Source organism: Colletotrichum aenigma (genome assembly GCF_013390185.1).
Source record: "Colletotrichum aenigma strain Cg56 chromosome Unknown KSG_Cg56_contig03, whole genome shotgun sequence".
NCBI classification, from domain to species: domain Eukaryota; kingdom Fungi; phylum Ascomycota; class Sordariomycetes; order Glomerellales; family Glomerellaceae; genus Colletotrichum; species Colletotrichum aenigma.
The window spans coordinates 2622821-2641386 of NW_023500909.1; the positions used below are offsets into that span (position 1 = coordinate 2622821).

The 18566-nt window shown below is 57.1% G+C and overlaps 1 protein-coding gene across 1 annotated transcript; it reads left to right on the top strand.

Moving 5' to 3' along the window:
* Nucleotides 1-481: 481 nt before the first annotated feature.
* Nucleotides 482-4616, top strand: ADE6 (Phosphoribosylformylglycinamidine synthase; the record flags this gene model as incomplete). Its single annotated transcript, XM_037319939.1, has 2 exons — nucleotides 482-2222; nucleotides 2272-4616. The coding sequence occupies 2 exons, from the start codon at nucleotides 482-484 to the stop codon at nucleotides 4614-4616; spliced, it is 4086 nt and encodes a 1361-aa protein (XP_037181354.1).
* Between the last annotated feature and the right edge of the window lie 13950 nt (nucleotides 4617-18566).

Sequence of the window (18566 nt, forward strand, 5' to 3'; positions counted from 1 at the left end):
AACCATGTCCCCACCAGCCACACTCGGTTGCCAAATTTGTTCCGACAACGGCGCACCTCAGGGCCACCAGCCACGATTCATGCGTCCAGCCCAGTGCCCCTCCGCCCGGCCCTGGGGATGCCTCACAGCGGGCCCAGCTGTCGCGGGACAAGACCACCAAACCTGGAGAGACTCAGTCAGGCTCCTGCTCCTCGAGGTGAACACTCCTTGATCAGTGAGTCCTGAGAAGAAAAATGAACCCCACCATGCACCTCCACCGCCACAAAAATGAAGAACTGCCCCGCCATTCTCGACGCCGTTTTCACGCTACCTTATCGTTTATCTGGCGCCCCGCCAAAATTTTGATCACCCCGCCATGCCGCCGCCGAGAGAGTCACGCAGAATGCTGCAAAACTTATCTTTGTCGCCAACCCTCAATCCGGGCGAGAATTCCCCATTGATCGCTGGCCGCTCTCCGTGTGCAACCCCGACCCGGGCCAGAATGGAGTTCCTTACCCTCGTCGGCGCTGAGGCGTACACGCCCAAGCAGGCCGAAGAGCTCAAGACTCGCATCAACAAGCACGCCAATGTCGCTAACAAGGTCGCCCACGTCGCCGGCATCTGGATGTACTACGTCCACCTCAAGAACAGCGACAACAACCTCATTGTTCAGCAGAAGCTGACCAAGTGGCTCGGTCTTCCTGACCAGACCACCGCCCAGATCGCAGCTAACACTGAGTCGTCAAAGACTTACTATGTTACCCCGCGGAACATCTCTCCCTGGTCCTCCAAGGGTACTAGCATCACTCATGTGTGCGGTCTCGCAGACCACATTGATCGCATCGAGCGCGGCAGAGCCATCACAATCACCTTTGAGCAGCCCGTCTCCGAGGATGACATCGCCTTCAAGGATGTCGTCTACGACCGCATGACTGAGACCATTGGCCTGTCTCGTCCCGACCTTTCCGCCATGTTCATCGAGGGCCAGAGATATCCCCTGGAAGTCGTCGATATCTTTGGCGGCGATGCTGAACCCGTCGATACCCTCAAGGCTTATAACAAGCAGTTCGGCCTGGCCATGGACGAGTCCGAGATTGAGTACCTCGTCGAGGTCTTTAAGCGTCTTGGCCGCAATCCCCACGATGTGGAGCTCTTCATGTTCGCCCAGGTCAACTCGGAGCACTGCCGCCACAAGCAGTTCAACGCCAACTGGACCATTGACCAAGTCCAGATGGGAGAGTCCCTCTTTGGCATGATCAGAAACACTCACAAGTCCAACCCCAAGTACACCGTCTCCGCCTACAGCGACAACGCTGCGGTCCTTGAGGGCGAGACCGCCAGCTTCTGGGCCCCTGACTACTCCACCGGAAGCTGGAAGCTCACCAAGGAGGTGGTGCACGTTCTGGTCAAGGTCGAGACTCACAACCATCCTACCGCCATCTCTCCTTTCCCTGGTGCTGCCACTGGTGCCGGAGGTGAGATTCGTGACGAGGGAGCCGTTGGTCGCGGTTCTGCCCCCAAGGCTGGCCTCTGCGGTTTCTGGGTCTCTGACCTGTTGATCCCTGACGAGAACGCCCCTTGGGAGGTCGACCTCGGAAAGCCTGCCCACTTCGCCAGCAGTCTTGACATCATGCTCGAGGCCCCCATCGGTAGCGCCCGCTTCAACAACGAGTTCGGAAGACCCTGCCTGCTTGGTTGCTTCCGCACTCTCCTGACCAACGTCGGCAAAGAGGACTCTCCCGAGTGGCGTGGCTACCACAAGCCCATCATGATCGCCGGAGGTGTCGGAACTGTCCGCCCCCAGCACGCTCTCAAGGAGCTCGGCGACGTTCACGATGGTGCTCACGCCATTGTTCTCGGCGGTCCCGCCATGCTCATTGGTCTCGGTGGAGGTGCCGCCTCATCAAGCGCCTCCAACGAGGATACCGCCGAGCTGGACTTCGCCAGTGTCCAGCGTGGCAACCCCGAGATGGAGCGACGTGCCCAGATGGTCATCGACACCTGCGCCGCCCTCGGCGAGCAAAACCCTATTGCCATGATCCACGACGTCGGTGCTGGTGGTCTGTCCAACGCCCTCCCCGAGCTGGTCAAGGACGCCGGCTTCGGCGGCAAGTTCGAGCTTCGCCAGGTTCACAGCGCCGACAGCAGCATGAGCCCTCTTCAAATTTGGTGTAACGAGGCTCAGGAGCGTTACGTCCTTCTCGTCAACAAGGAGAACATCAACCGCTTCGTCAGCATTTGCCGTAGGTTGACACTCATACATACAAAGCGCTTCAAACTAATTGATCATAGGCCGTGAGCGCTGCCCCTTTTCCGACGTTGGAACCGTCGTCGCCAAGGATGCCGAGGGCAACGCGAAGCTCACTCTCAGCGACCGTGACTCCCCTGAGAACCCCATGCCCATCGACCTTCCCTTCAACGCTCTATTCCCCCCTGGACGTCGCCTTGAACGTGTCGTCGAGTCTCGCAGACTCGACCTGCCCACATTCGACGCCGTCTCCGCCCTTACGGCAGCCATCAGCGGCACGGTCAACGACGCCGCCCTCATCACTACCGCGACTGAGCGTGTCTTCCGCATGCCCGCAGTTGGCTCCAAGTCCTTCCTCATCACCATCGGTGACAGGACAGTCGGCGGTCTCTCCGTCCGTGACCAGATGGTCGGCCCCTGGCAGACACCCGTCGCTGACTGCGCCGTCACCGCCACCTCTTTCCAGCTGGGTTCCAACACCCGCACTGGTGAGGTCATGGCCATGGGAGAGAAGCCCCAGCTGGCTCTCATCTCCCCTGCCGCGTCTGCTCGCATGGCTGTCGCGGAGAGCTTGCTCAACCTCGGCGCCGCCGACATCCTCGGCACCCTGGACCGCGTGAAGCTCTCTGCCAACTGGATGGCCGCCGTCAACCACCCCGGCGAGGGTGCCGGTCTCTACGAGGCCGTCAAGGCCATCGGCATGGAGCTCTGCCCCCAGCTCAAGATCTCCATCCCCGTCGGCAAGGACTCCACCTCCATGAAGGCGTCCTGGAAGGACCGCGAGTCCGGCGAGGCCAAGAGCGTGACTGCTCCCATGTCCGTTATCATCACAGCCGTCACCGTCGTCGAGGACGTCCGCAACACCTGGACGCCCCAGCTCCGTCGCGTCGAGGACGTCGGCGAGACGATCCTCCTGTACGTCGATCTCGCCGAGGGCAAGAAGGCGATGGGCGGCTCCGCCCTGGCGCAGTCACTTGGACAGCTTGGAAACGAGTCACCGGACGTTCGCAACGTGGATCTTATTACAGACTACTTTGACGCTCTCCAGCAGCTCCACAAGAGCGGCGTCGTCCTGGCCTACCACGACGTCTCCGACGGTGGTCTCATGACCACCATCGCCGAGATGATGTTCGCCGGCCGCTGCGGCGTCGACGTCATGCTCGACGGCATCTCCAAGTCCGGCTCCGCCTCCGACATCCTCGCCTCTCTCTTCCACGAGGAGCTCGGCGCCGTCTTCCAGGTCCGCAAGGAGGACGAGATCAACTTCAAGCGCTGCTTCGCCACCTGCGGCCCTCCCCCCGGCCTTATCCGCAAGTTCGGTGTCGTCAAGCGCAAGTCGGACCAGTCGCTCACGATTCGTTACGGAGGGGTCGCGTCTATCGTCAGCTTGGACCGCGCCCAGATGCAGCAGTGGTGGTCGAGGACGTCGTACGCCATGCAGAGGGAGAGAGACAACCCGGCGTGCGCAGACAGCGAGTACGCCACTGTCTCCGACTCGGCCGACCCGGGCCTGTCGTACAACCTCACCTTCGACCCCAAGGAGAACATCATGCCCCTGACGGCCACCCTCGGCAGCCTCGTCCGCAAGGCGCCCCGCGTCGCGATCCTCCGCGAGGTCGGCGTCAACAGCCACAAGGAGATGGCCTTCGCCTTTAAGGCGGCCGGCTTCGACCCCATCGACGTGCACATGTCAGACGTGCTCGCTGGCCGCTCGCTGGCGGACTTCGTCGGTGTCGCGGCGGGCGGCGGTTTCTCGTACGGCGACGTCTTCGGCGCCGGCGTGGGCTGGGCGCAGTCCATCCTCGAGCACAAGCACGCCCGCCAGGAGTTTGAGAACTTCTTCAGGCGCCCCGACACCTTCGCCCTCGGCGTCTGCAACGGCTGCCAGATGATCACCCGCCTCAAGGAGCTCATCCCAGGCACCGAGAACTGGCCCACGTTCGTCGAGAACGCCAGCAGGCAGTTCGAGGCGCGCTTCGCCATGGTCAAGGTCGACGAGTCCCGCGCCGCGAACCCCTCCGTCTTCCTTCACGGCATGGACGGCTCCTCCTTCCCCATCGCCGTCTCCCACGGCGAGGGCCGCGCCTCTTTCTCCTCCCCCAACGCCCTCGAGGACCTGGGCGCCGACGGCCTCGCGCCCCTCAGGTACGTCGACAACCGCCTCAACGTGGCGGGCGCGGAAAGCTACCCGTACAACCCGAACGGCAGCCCTGGCGGCGTGGCTGGCGTCAGGAGCAGGGACGGCAGGGTCTTCGCCCTCATGCCCCATCCCGAGCGGACCATCATGGCGGACGTCGGCAGCTACGTTCCCCCGGAGCAGGTAGAGGCCTGGGGCGAATTCGGTCCGTGGATCAGGATGTTCAAGAGCGCCAGACGCTGGGTGGGCTGATTTGGGACTGCCGCAGCAGCAGCAGCAGCAGCTTTCGGTCAGGGGGTAAAGGTGGTTGGTTGGGTGTGTGTGTGTGTGTGTGAAGGGGATCAATGCCCTCTCCTTTTCCCCCCAATCCCCTCTCTCAAAAGAAAAATAGGGGGCCGGGAATACGCTCCCGGAATCGGGAAACGGAGAACGAGACACATGTCACTGGGAACGAGAGCAAAAGGGTTTAGACTTTCGGGGGTGGTTCAAACGGAAAAGCAGAAAACATTTACTACATACTTCACACGAAGATTGGGAGAGAGGGAAGAAAGGGGGTGGGAAACGGGAACATGTCCATAGTTCATCTAGCATAAGTTTTTCTTTTGGGTTTTTGGGACTTTTCGTTGCTACTGCTCTGACTACTTTGTGTACGATGAACCAGTCAAGGAGTCGTGGGGGCCTGTTGGTTCCTTTGCTGTCCTCTTGCTGGGCCAACCATCTGCCAAACATCTAGGCAGGCTCATGTGAACGAACGTGAACGAGAGGGAAAGTGAAAGACGTTTCCAGCGATCTCAGTCTCATTCGTCGATTCACAGGATAAAGACTAACCTTCCGCAAATATTACCAACTCAGGAGTCTCTTTCGATTGGGGTGAACGAGGGAAAGGGGGCAGGTACGCCGCCTCCCCCTTGCCCTGGGATGGATGAGAGGACGAACAAGAGGATTATGTTCTGCAGAGAGAGGGCGCGGACTGGGCAGGGCATTGCGTCCTTCAACGAGGTTGAACGGGCTGCCTTCAAACCCCAAGGATGCGTGTCTTCTTCGAGTCGAGTCCTGTCTGTCTGTCCCAACGGGGGTTGGCTGTTGCAATCCGTCTCGGCCATCCAAGTCCGCGTTGTCTCGGCCGTCATCCACGTCTTCATCGTCCTAGTCACCGCCCTCTCATCCTCGTGATATACTTCTGAGAAATCTCTGTCTTATTAGCGACATATTCCAGATCGAGAAGGTTGTTCTCTCGAACCCAGGTAGACCCAACGGGCGCCAACCAGGCGTTCACTTCAGGGGTGTCGAAAAACCTCTCTCTCTCCCCACCGTGGTGGCGATTAGGACTGACGTCCAACAGCATCAGAAGGTCCTTTGCAGTGGGCAGAAAACTTCCCCCGGCAGGCATCCAGACGGACAAGCCCAGCGCGAGGACCAACGACAGCCAGGTGCAATCTCAAAAAGATGGGCATGCTGCTGTTGCTGCTGCGCCCTCGAATTCGGCCCCCAAGTTTACGTACGACTTTGACACTGGCACTGGGTGAATTCCTTCGCGCCGGCAGCGCGCCCCGATCGAACAGCATGCCAGCCATTGTCGTTGGAGGGATTCAGCCCACCCGATTCTCTTCTGCGCCGACGCCGCTGCGGGCGGGCCTTTCCTTACTCACTTCCTTCCTCACAGATCATCATCTCCTACCCGAAGGAAGGGATTTTGGCACTGACGCTTGTCAATTCGCTCCCGTCCTGCACGGATGGCAAGATGGCGTTCGCTCGGTGAGGGGGCGGTGGGGAGGAAAAGCCATCCGCCTCTCACCAGAAGCGCGCACTCGCACCCCACGGCTGTGGCGCCTGTCGAACGGGATGGAAACCTTCGCTCTCGGCTATTTACATCCAAGGCTTGCTGGAAGAAAAGGAAGAAAAGAAAAGGGGGGGAGGGTCTTTTCCCCCAACAGTACTGGCATGCAGGTGAGCCATGTGTGCAGACGCGCGCCAGGAAAGAGCAAATGTACGCCTGCTGCACTCCCGCGGCGGCGAATAGCTCACCCCTTCCTTGTTTCGCTCCTCGCTCCATCTTCTGCGAGGCAGCCCATCAGGTTCGCAGAGACGCCACGTTAACCCGCGAGCCTGCATTAGGGGTCTTTAACGGGTGGAGGATTACGCCGCTTGAGAGAGGAGCGGTTCGGCACAAGGCCAGTGTGTATGTATGTGTGTGCGTGGTATCAGCGGCGCTTCCTTTCAAAACCAGGTATGTCGTAGGGCCGCCACTTCTTCAGAGCCGACGACAGGTCAGGGAAACGGCCTCCGCATGGCGGCTGTTTGATCGCGATTCGGGCCATGAATGTGTCCGCCTCGCTTGACGAAATTACCCTGTTGGCTGGCAAATCTGCAAAGGTGCGCACGTCTGTTGCAGGAGAGACTGGTGTGCGTCCATTCTACTCTGAGGATGGGGGTTGGTGGTGGCGGCGTCTTGGGCTTGACTTGGAGGGTGAGCCGGCCAAGACCATGAGTGGGTAGAGAGCATTACGGCTTTTCGAATGCGGCAGCGGCTCTCTCTAGGATGCCGCCGCACCGGCTGTGACTAACTGTAGTTCCTTTAACCTCGCTTCTCTGTCGTGCAACATCTTGCCCAGGACTCTATGATGGCTTGGCCCATGCTGGAGTTCGCATCGGCAGGTTCATGTCGTTGGAACGTAGTCTTGTCGGGTCAACACTGCGGCTCCATTTCTGGTCAAGCCGTCAACCAGTAGGATTGGTCGATGGCCGACACATCCTCGCTGGCCAAAACCGCGCCCGTGAGAATTGAGAGGAGTACGTTCGTGTTGGCAGGAGTATCATTTGCCATCTCTCACCGGCTCCCAACTTACATGTGGCGATCCGTTGGACGGGGACGCAGCAAGGACACTGCAGCCAGTCAGAGGGACTGAAAGCAGCAAAGTCTGAAGGGGCTCCCCCATGGCAAATGGAACGGTGATCCGGGACTCCGCAAGCAATATGCGCAGTGCCGAGAGCCAACCTTGGCGATGAATCAAAAGTTTTCTGGCCAGTTCATCCCACGGCGCAACAACGTTGGGGACCCCAATCATCGGCCAGGGGATCCCAGTGACGACTTCGGGGATCGGGGGACGAAGCTCTGGCCAGACACTGCAATTTTCCTTTCCCTGACGCCGCCGCCGCCGCCGCCCTCGCGACCCCGAATACAGCAGCTTGATCCTCCAAGGATAAGCGCACAAATGTCAATAACGACGACTGCCGGGCACAAGGCGCCCAGGCCCAGGTTCAGGCCCAGGTTGCCTTTGCCTGGTGGTGCCATGTTATGAACCCCAACTTCCGGAGGATGAAAGCGAGAGTGACACCCTCCCCGCCCCTGGCAAGCGTCGCTCTCAGTGCCGCAGCAAGTTAGCCTTATGGATGGACGCTCGAAAATAAGAGATTGGTAATGGTAAAGAACGAGGACTTGCATGCGACTGCCAACCCTAGACTCGAGCATGCCCGTGGAGGAGCACGCGAGGATGCGCAGCTCGTGCGGCGTAAACGGGTCTGTGGGAATGTCATCCATCCGTCTATCCCATCCATCCCACCACTCATCTCGTCCTCGTGGCGACGCCGGCGCCATTCCATGCCTAGGGAACGACGGGCCTGCGGTCTGGCCCTGAGCTGGGCCACAAACCAGCAGTAAACTAGAGAGATACTAGAAAGGGCGACATCGTTCTCGGCATCTCCAGCGGCGCCGCCATGTCCAGCAGTCAGACGGTTTTCCGGTCTGCTGGGTCCCGGCTAGGACAAGCCACGACTGGTCAGATGCGCGGGGAGACTAATCGACGTCACGAACTGTGTAGTGAAGGTCGGCACCGGAAAGACGCAGTCGGTAACGGGACTCCCGACCTCTCTCGGGCGCCTCGCTGCTGAGGAAGGGGATGCGCCACTTCCGGCCTCATCGGGGCGAATCCAGGGTCTTTTTCGGCGGCTTTCTGACCAACTCTGACGCCGTGCACATGGCAGAAGTGCCCAGGCTAGGTATCTGGCAACCACAACAACCACGACACCCAAGCTTCTCCAGTCAGTTGAAGCGCCCGCTCGCAGTGCCGGGTACTTGGCAACAGGCCGTGACCACCTTGAACGAAAAATCCATGATCCGATACGGTATTAAGAGCCTAGCGTGGTGCGGCATCTCGAGTGGTGCGTGTGGGCTCCGCGGTGTGGTCCAGTGGTTGGATGGGTGGAATGGGCCAATCTTCCACGACTACAACCACATCCTCTCCTCCGGCCTGCATCAGTGTCAGCTTAGGTGCGCGCGGACATTGCTTCCAACCCCATGGTTCTGTCGGGCAAGCTAGCGGTCCGGTGCTGGGCTACCAGATAGCTGTCCTCCTGACGGCCGGTCCATATCCCACTACGGATACCTGCCCTTGGGCGGGGGACATCGACCATGCCCAAGTTGCGAGCGGAGACAAGGCAGGCAGACTCTGAAAGTGCACTGTATGGTAGCGTTAGAGACTAATGGTCGTGTCCGTCTATTCGTTTCCTCGGACTCTCGACGAGTTGGCTGGAATGTGGACGATTCCCGGTACAAGAGTGTAACAAGGTGTCCCGCAGGCTAGGACTAGGAGACCGGGCTCGTCTTGACAGGTGCCCCCAGCCGAGCCGTTGGTGCTGAGAAGTCGTGGAAGCGCCGGAAACAAAAATCCCTTCAATCACAGGCACGGAGCTAATTGCTGGGCTGGGTATGGTTCGAGCGTTGGTGGCCCACGTCATTCTCAAAAAGGCTGGACGACGGCTCCGAAGTCCAGGGCCCAGGGTATCATCGCGACCTTTAGCCAACCCGACGGGGGATCTGCTCTCCAGGATTTCGGTTGTCGATATTGGGGTTTGCGTGCAACACCGCGGCTATTCTTAGAGACTGTGCGCCGGGAGCGGGCGTGCCTCGATTTTTCTTCTCTTCCCCTCCCCTCGCTTTCTCACTGTGTCTGCAAGCCTTTGCCCGCACACGATGTGACGCCAACATATTTGACGCAACATCGTATCTCCCGCTCATATCTGAAAGTTGTTTCAAAGATATAGCTCGTTGGTCCACGACTCCATGCTTTTTCCTTGATCCTACCCGCAATCGCCGGCAGCTGACTTTTGCGTTGGGAGACACCACTGCCAAGAGGCTTTTGGCTGCACACCATCAACACTCTTTCGCGATTAGGCGAGCATCCGAACGGTCCCAATACCATCGCAGAGGTGCTCGCAGACACCCTCCGGACCTGCAGGAAAACAAATTGTGATGCCAGGGACCGGAGACTGTCGACTGCACAGGTGCCGAGCTTGCACACACACGCATCCGCACAAACGCACAAACACAAGCCGCGTGGACAGCTACGTCGAGTCGAACCTGCTCCCCACGCTCAATGGCCGCGGCAGGGTTCCTTGTCGTATACTGCGTGCTTATATCAATCTCTTCGATGCTAGTTCAGATGACAGACTTGTGACTTGACGGTTTACCCGTAGAGCGATTAATCAAGTGGCCGGCTGTAACAGCGGCTTTGACGGAATTCTACGAAAAGTTGTGCAGGTCACAGGAAGGGCCGATGCTGCGTTGGTCTTGGCGCTCACCGTCCAGTCGCCGGGAGGTCCTGGCAAGCTCGTCAAGCGTGTAAGCCCAGGCAGGCTGGCCAACGGAAGAGGATTCATATCGCACTGCTGCCGCCCAAGGGATGTTACTTGGGGGCCGATGAAAGTGGAAGGTCAATGGCCCAGTTCTTGGCTTCGTGCCCATCCCCTCCCCTCATACGATGTATACCACTAGCGACAATGTGGCCTGAGCCGCGCCCGTCCTAGGTGCCAACGAGCTCCGTAAAAGCGTGGCAATGTGGAGGACGAAGCAGCCGACCACCCCACAGCGCTAATGGCCTGCCTCTGAGCTTGCGTGCGTTCCTCGTAAGTTCTGGTTCATGGACGAGGGCGGTTGACTAGCGTCCGATTCGACTGTGGGAGCCACTGAGAGCTTGATTCGCTTTCTGAAGCCTCTTTGGGCCTGCTGATCCAGTTGCTGAATTCCGCACTCTCACATTTCCTCCCTCAGTTGATGTGGCGAACCGGAATTGCCATCCCAGTGGCTGGATAGATCTGTCTTTCATCCATATGCCGAAGTTGTCTGAATAACCGTGCAGTGAATAACGACATCGCCCAGCAAGATCTGCTCCAGATGCGGCCCTGTACTTCAAAAGTTTAAAGCCACAGGTTTCCCGGGAAAAGTGGTTATGCACCGACACAACTTGCATGACGTTTGGCGAGGTTGATTGTCGCTTGCAAAGTCTGATGGCCATATTGCAGTTGATGAACCAGCAATCTACTTACCTCAAGCATCTTGCCAGCGCGGAAGCCCTCCATTCACCTTGAAAAGCGCGTTCCTCATTAGGGCATCTTGGTGATGTCAGAAGGGATTCTGGAATGCCTCTCCGACTTCCCCCTATGTTGCTGTATCATCGCTCACGTCTGTTGCATCCATCGTCATTGGTTCCATCTTCCGCATTGGCGCTAGACATGACCCCGACAGGCGCTGTCTGAATAGCGACACGACACGATCTGCCCTTGACAAGGGCTACGAGCGACCAATACCCATGGATGCTCGCGAGGGTATCCTCGGCAGGCTGACCATTGTTTCATCATCAATTAGTCGAGTAGACCAAATGTGAAAAACTGGAATTGTTTATGCACATGCAGTGACACCACGGTTGCTTTCAACAAAAGTGCAAGACTAAGATCTGCCACCTGAAGTGACGATTGGCGTACCCGGTGGTGGTGATGAATCTCGATGGTTGGCAGCCGAAGTATCTTTTTATTCTGCTGCCTAACCGCGAGGTGGAGAAGAAAACGAGACAGGGTGACGAGGAGAATGGAGAAAGCTTCCCAAGAAATCGTTCAGCAAATGTCGAAGAATGCCATTGTAGGGGTCAGTGACCAGGGCCCGTTCGAACAGGGTTGGCCGCTGGACGGAGCGGAATGCCGAGTCTAACTTGATTGAAAGACCTTGTCGCCCATAATGCTCGCGAGGATGCGAATCCTTTGAAGCAGACAAAGTACAGACCCAAAGATGCGACTGCTCTCCATCTATGAAGTTTCTTTACGAAATCTTGGTTGTTCCGATATTGTGTGGTGGCTCATCGTCGAGCTAGAAACAGGCTGAATGCGATAATCTTGTCGGCAAAGTGACATCGACACTGCTGGGCGACCGTTGGCAGTAGACCAATTGCCAATCTCAACCAAACTGGATAGGCTGAAGCGCAAAGCCTATTCCCGCGGATGCTTGTAGGAATCGATGTTCGTTGTCAGTACGTATGATAGCACGCATGACACTTCAAAACCTAGAAATTGGAAATGCTAGGATATTGCTCAGGAACTCGTCTTCTTTTGCCGGTTAGCAGCCAAAGAGAATCTTTGCCCGACTAGCTGTCGTACTTATACATGCCAATGAGACTGCGGCGATGGATAGTGTGCTGTACTCGTAGACCACCAAGGCCCGAATCTTGTCAAGGTAGTTATGTCGCCTAAAAATAGCGTGTCGTCCCGCTTGCGAGATCACGGGTGGAGGTGCGTGGTGGTGTTGTCGGTTATCAACAAGTCGTCGTCTAAGCCAGTGGTTGCAAGCTCAATAGCTGTGATGGTTTAGCAACGCAGAAATTTCTCAAGAGCGTCGCATTCCGGGCCAGATTTCAACGTAAGTCATGCCTCTCGCGGACTACTCTGCTCATGCGAGACGGCGGGCATGAAACCTACCGAATCTTGACTCGGTCTGGTTAGAGACCCTGAAATGTGCAAGTCGTGCAGCTATGGGCGTCAGCATATGCAAACCTTCGGCATGGCTGTGGTTGGTAGATCAATCGGAGGACGGCGTAAGATAGCAACGCTGCCGAACCACAAAACGATGGGCAATGGAGCCAGTGTGAGAGCATGACAAGGCCAAGGAATAAGACGACCGACCAAACTCCCATTTGCTTTCCCGGCCAGCTTCGGCATGGGTTCGGTGAATACCCTAAACAGAACTGCCATCGTGAGCACCGTTACGTGCGTAACATGCTCAAGCATCAGACGGCGGTCGAAAGATGGACCGCTCAAGGGGCAGACCGAACGATTGAATCGGACTTCAGGCTCGAAAAGGAAGTCGGTCGGCCGCCACTCCTATATCAGATCGACCTGAATCCTGCAGCCAACCCTTGCGACGTGTGCGCGCACCGAACCTCTCCAAGTTCTAGAAGGGCGTGAAAGGATTGCCTGGTACTTGCAAGCGCGGCCCTTTTTGCTGTTGGTGCTGGCATAGCCCTTGCAGTGGCTGCTGTCACCCAAAAACTGCCATCCCATCTGTGCTGAGTGCCACAAAACGCCCAGACCAGCCAAGGCCTCTCAAAGTCCGACCCAGGTCGGAATCTATCTGTCAAACTTTTCTTTTCAAATCAGAAACCTCGGCTGGCATATCCGTAGGAACTTTGCAAAGTGTCGGCTGCGTGAAACACCTCGCTACCTGTCAAATCCTCTTGACGCGCCCCAGAACGTTCGGGCACGGGTTCGGATGGCTTATCCGCTGCAGAAAGAATCTTGCCAGCGAACTGAATCATGGATGCTTGAGCGATTACTCAGGCGCTATCAAGTCTGATGGTGTGAACCAGTCTTCCATGTCTGGCAAAATAAGGATCTTGCTAAGCCGTCATTCTCGGAACCCAGCAGCAAGTCTTGAGGTGATATAAACGGCCCGCTGCATCGTTTTCTAAGTTGGGATATAGAAAACGGCAAGTTGTAAGAATCGTCACTGACTGTCTGATGTGGTGACCGTTCGAAACCGCCTGCTTTGAGCTTCTTTTCCTGCTCACGACAGGCCCAGCCACAGCCCAAGTCTAATTTGTCGATCTTGTTAAGGAGCCCCCTGTCTATATCTCAAATGGTTGAAGGACTTGTCCACAACACCGAAGACCCCTGAGCCGGTGCATCAATAAGAAATTAGTAGTCGTGAAGAACTGCCGCTCCATGTGGAAGCGCGCGTCGCTGTAGCTGGCAGTGACGCACGGAGTTGCTCCCACACTCCAGATTGTATCCGCAATGTGCCCAAATTGGCGACAGGATGTGACTGGCCTTGGAAGCTTGGACCTCTGTCAGTTATCACCGAATGTGATTTGCGCTGTGATTGCCAGTATCATGGACAACAGCGTCATTGCGCGCGTAATTCCTTTCATGGTCTCGTGATGCATACGGGCGGTGTTGCCAGGGCATTGAGTCGCATCGTTGGCGTGTTGTGGATTTCAATGCAGAATTATTCGCGGTTCCGGATTCTGGAACCTCGGCCTGAGCGAGTGTTGTGTCTTGGCTGCGGTCCAACTTTGCCAGCAACATAGGATCGTAACGCAATTTTCCCCCCTTCCGTTCCCAGCGAGCGGCCACCAAGACGAGGAGGCGACATATGGAGGATCTGACGTGACCAAGAGATGGGTCAGACGTGCGGCAAAGCCGGTGTGTTTCCCTATCAATGGTATTCGGCCGGTGGGCGGGCGAGAGATGATTCAGGAACTTCTGCGACTTTGTTGGGCATGACAGGATGTTTCGCCAGCACGCCAAGGGCTTACAGCGAGCGGGCGGCGGGCGGGGATAGCGACTCGGGCACAAAAGCCTCTATGAGTGAAGATGAGCAGCTTGCATCTGGTGAAACCGCGAGGCATGACTCGTAGGGCCAACAGCTGGCGGGTGGCGTAACGACGGTGAGCGACCGAGGTTGCGAGGCGCCCATCTAAAACCCGAGAATTGGGAGTTTGACGAGATTCAGGGTAATATAAGGTGTGGTCTGGTCCATCTCCGGTACTTGTCACGGCATTTTACGAGGCGCTTGGGCGGCTTTTCGAGTGCCGAAGGGTGGAGCGGTCCATTGGCAGGCGGATGCTAGGCAAAAAGAGCGTCAAGCCGCGGCCGACTGAGTCCACAGCGGATCTCGCACTTGGATCTCGTGCGAGTGAGCCCCGGGCGCGGCTTGAAATCCGGTCTTGTCCGGCTTTAAGATATCGATGCCCTTGTCGATAGCCCAAAGTCCCCATGTTCATGGGTTCCGCGAGGATCACGTCGAGATTGAACCCGCTTAATCTGGAGCACTGATCAGGCGATGGGGCTGATCGCGCTCGCTCGTTTGCCGAGTTACGAAGGCGAAGTGGGTTTGGCAGTGCATAGGCATGCCCCGGGCCCTTTTTTGCAGTGCTCGTTGTAGCCGGCGGCCCCTGGGGCGGACAACGAGTGCGAGCCTGTGAGGGCGTGTTCGTTGGCGTCGTTGTTGGTGTGCGTTGACATTGAGACGGGGTGGAGTGTCCGATCAATGGGATTCCACAAGAGATCCATTCGGATGCGAGCTGAGACCCAGCCAGTCCCGGGTCCTCCTGTTTTCTCTGTCTTCCTGCTTGCTCGATTCGAGCGCATCGAGGTTTGCGCAAGTCCAGCCCGGTCTCTCGGTGACCATCTTGAACAGCGCGGGTGTGGTGCAAGAAAAATACATCCAAAGCTGTGCTGTCAGGCACATTGGAACGCACATTATCTTGGCAATCGGTTGATTGCCCGCAGGCTGAGCATGCGTACGTCTCTACGCCCAGGACATTCGGAGGGAAAGGAAGATGCGGCGGCGGTAATTCTCACCTTGGCTTGTGAGTGAGGGAAAATCACGGAATCGTGGGTCCATAGGCGATTCCAAATGGAGGTTGTGTGTCCTGAGGTGCAGGCAACCATTTCCAGTCCCTTGGGAATTGCAATCCGCTAGGGTCACGCCGTTTCCTGCAGTGTCTTTCTCCCCGTTTGGTCCTAGCCCCCTCGCGAGGCGGTTCAACTGGAGGAGCCGGGGCAGTCAAGGACGAGAGGTCGAGGTGAGGGCGAGAGTTGATCCAGTCGAAAGCGAAGCTCGCGAGCAGGGGCCAGAGAATTGAGTTGGAAATTGGCGCAGTGACAGGCGTTCATTCCGGGTGTTTTGTTATTCGGGAGCAGGTGCTGCGGTGCGTTGCGTTGCGGCTGATGGCAATTAATGCAACACAAGCGGGCCAGGTCATGCGTGTTAGTGTACCGTCTGATGTGCAGCTGCAATGTATGAAGAGGCACTATCGGTTGGTTCGAGGAGGGTCGCGTGTTGCCGGGTACAACGAGGGTGCTGGGAAGACAGAGGAGAAGGGAGGATAGACGGTAGCATTGTTGTCGAGAAAGATTTGCGCTGTCATGCAGTGCATCCGCCAGACCCTAACCGAACGCCCGTAATTGTTCAAAGATGTGCATCCTTGATCAAGGAAAAGCAGAATTGCCAAGGGGAGGTCTGAATAAGGTGTCTGTGTAGGCAGGTCGATATTGGATGAACATCCAAGCGAGGCAGGAATTGTCCGGGCAGGTCGTGTCTATCCAAAGTTGATTCGTCGAGGCAGGAGGTAGGTATCGACAGGCAGATAGCAGGTGGCAGGTACATTCCGCACGGCGAGGAAACCGCCTGCCCTCGCTACCGAGGTAAGTACCTAGGTACAAAGGTAAGAGTGCCCAGGCTGGCAGGCACAATATCGCAAAGCGCAGGCACGGAATATGGGCGGCATGCACGAAGAGGATGACACGGGAGACGATAGGAAGGAAACAACGATGGGCAGATAAGATTCTCACCTTGCCCACCTCGCTGCCCTTGGTTGATGACATGAAGACTCTGAAGAAATGACAACATGTACGATGTAGGTAGGTAGGTAGGTATCCGTACCTCGCCTCGAGGTAAGGTAGGTAAGGTGAGCCAGGTTCAGCCAGGCAGGGTACATGTTCCTCCAGCGAGACGAGGTGGGATTGAAAAAGGGAAGGGCCGCCTGCTTTCCCGTAGTTCCTGCCCAAAAGGACAATCCTGGACAGAAATCCGGAATTCTGGAATTGGGCCGGTGAATAGGAAGCCGTTGCCCGCCCGGGTTCACAGACAAGGAGGGAAGGAAGGTGGACAGAAGCGGAGAGCGACTGCCAACCTTGCTACCTCCACTACTAGTGTACCTTACTGTGTAAGGGTATCCGTACCTGCTGATGGGAGGTACCTGCTTCGCCTCGGTTGGTGGAAGGAAGGGGAAGCAGGCAGGAGGACCTGTGTTGTTCCAGGTTAGGTAGTAGATGGACTCAATGTATGGTACGCAGTAAGGTACCTTAAGTTAGGTAGGTAGGTAGGAGGTAGGAGAGGGGAAAAGGGGAGGATAGCGGGCGGTCCCTGACGTCTTCTCTGTCACTCTCAACCGAGCCGAAGCCAAAAGTCACTGTGAGAAGTCACAGTCGCATTCATGGGGTGCATTGCGTGCAAGAGGTATCCGTATCAACAGCACCTCGAGTCTCAAGAGCAGCAGCAACAACCGCTGCGGGCTGCGCAACAGTTTCCGCTGGGTACGGACACGGCGGTTGGCGATGTGGAGGCAGAGACGCCCGGCACATTTGATTTACATTGCACCGCAACGGCAGTTAGAGACACTGGGCCTGGAGTCTCCTCTCTCTCTGCGACGCTGTGTTGGTCTCCGTAGTTGACTGAGTTGGCGTTGGCACTGGCCACGCTATGCACTGAGAGATCCATGACCAAGCCTGGAACCCTTGACAAGTGCCCGCTCATGGCGGATCCCGGTCGACTCATGGAGCACCCGACGCCTACCTGCGACCTTGTCAAGCTAAGGTTGTCCACATCAATTCACCCAGGGATGGATCAGAGGAACCTTTGGTGACCGACGACACCCACCGGTCATCATCACCACCACCACCACCACCACCTTACGCCGCACATATACGGGGGTTTGGTGGCTACGCCGCCTTCCAACAGCTACAGCCGAGGCGAACCACTTTGGCCGGGAAAGCTGGCCCCATTCCTATTTCGCTGCTTCGCCTACACTCTGCATCCGCTGGGACTACCTTTGGCAATCTACAGAGGAGATACACGTGAAGGCGAAAGAGCGAGATGAAGAACCGTCATCGGGGCCCCGGATGACCGCCCCGATGCTCCCAACCCAGATTCTCAAGCGGCACCGGCACCAGACCAGAACCAAACAGGGCCCTTGTGCTGCTATGGCCTGTCGTGCCAGCCACTTGCAGCGTTGAAGACCTGCTCAGAAAGCGCAGGTTGCCCTAGCTCCCACATCGGGACAAGTTATACCAAGCAGCAAGCAGCACGCAGCAGGCAAGTCGTGTAAATGCTGCTTCTAGCTCAGCATGTCTCGGGGCTACCAAATACTAGAGGCTGGAGATGGAGAGCACGGAGATAGGCTGAGCAGACATGCTGCGGCGCCGCGTTAACCCAAATGAGGCAATCGTTACGTTGACCGGTCATGAAGGGTATCTCACCTTAGGCGCAGCTTAGCTAAGGTAGTTGACCTCACTCAAGCCACCTTGGTTCTTGGCCGGGCGCGCCAGTTCGCTAGGCCTCCTGGCCTGGGGTCTGGATGAGGCGAAGGCGAAGGAGACGAGAGACAGGGTGGTAACAATATGGCAAGGGAAGGGGGAAAAAAGGTGTTGGAGGTTGTGGCCGAAACCCCAGCTGACAATGCCCTTCGCGTAGCATCCACATGTCAATACTAAAGCACCGGGAAAAGCTCCCGGACGAGAGCCCTGTTCCCCGAGCCGCCAGTGGGAACGGAGACAGCAAAAGTGCGCGCGCTGCAGAGGAAGGAAATGGCAGTGTGGAATACCGCGAACTAGGGCCCCTGTCTGGGTTGCGTGGGTTGCGAATTGCGGGTTGGACATAGTCTGCGCTTTGCGCTCCATTGCCAAGCTTTTCGGGCCTTGGTTGAGCAGGGCTCCATCTGAGGTGAGGTGTGCGAACGGGTTTCGGTCTGAAGCCAGAGGAGGGACGACAGATGGATGGAAGCGCTCACACTAAGACTGCGAGGCCAGGCAGGTAGTTGAAGCAGATGCCGCAATGCAGGTAAGACTCAATGACATTGTGTTGGGAGTGAGGCATGCGAGTTGTTAACTAGGACGGAGCCTAAGCCGTCCGCCTGCTGTTACATTCCGTTGCCACATGCCAAATCTTGACAAGCCTTGCATTCCGACAAGACAAGGCAAGGCCAGCACGGGCAGCGTGCTTAAGGTTTGATGTCACCCTACAGGTCCCTTAGCATCAACCCGACTTGTTGAAGTTTTTTCTGCCTTATTTTTTTTTTGGTCACCTTCTCAGTGCCGTGAGCAACACTCTAACAAACTTCGCAAGTGCCTTATTAAGTACTGCCACTAAGGTGCTGACCT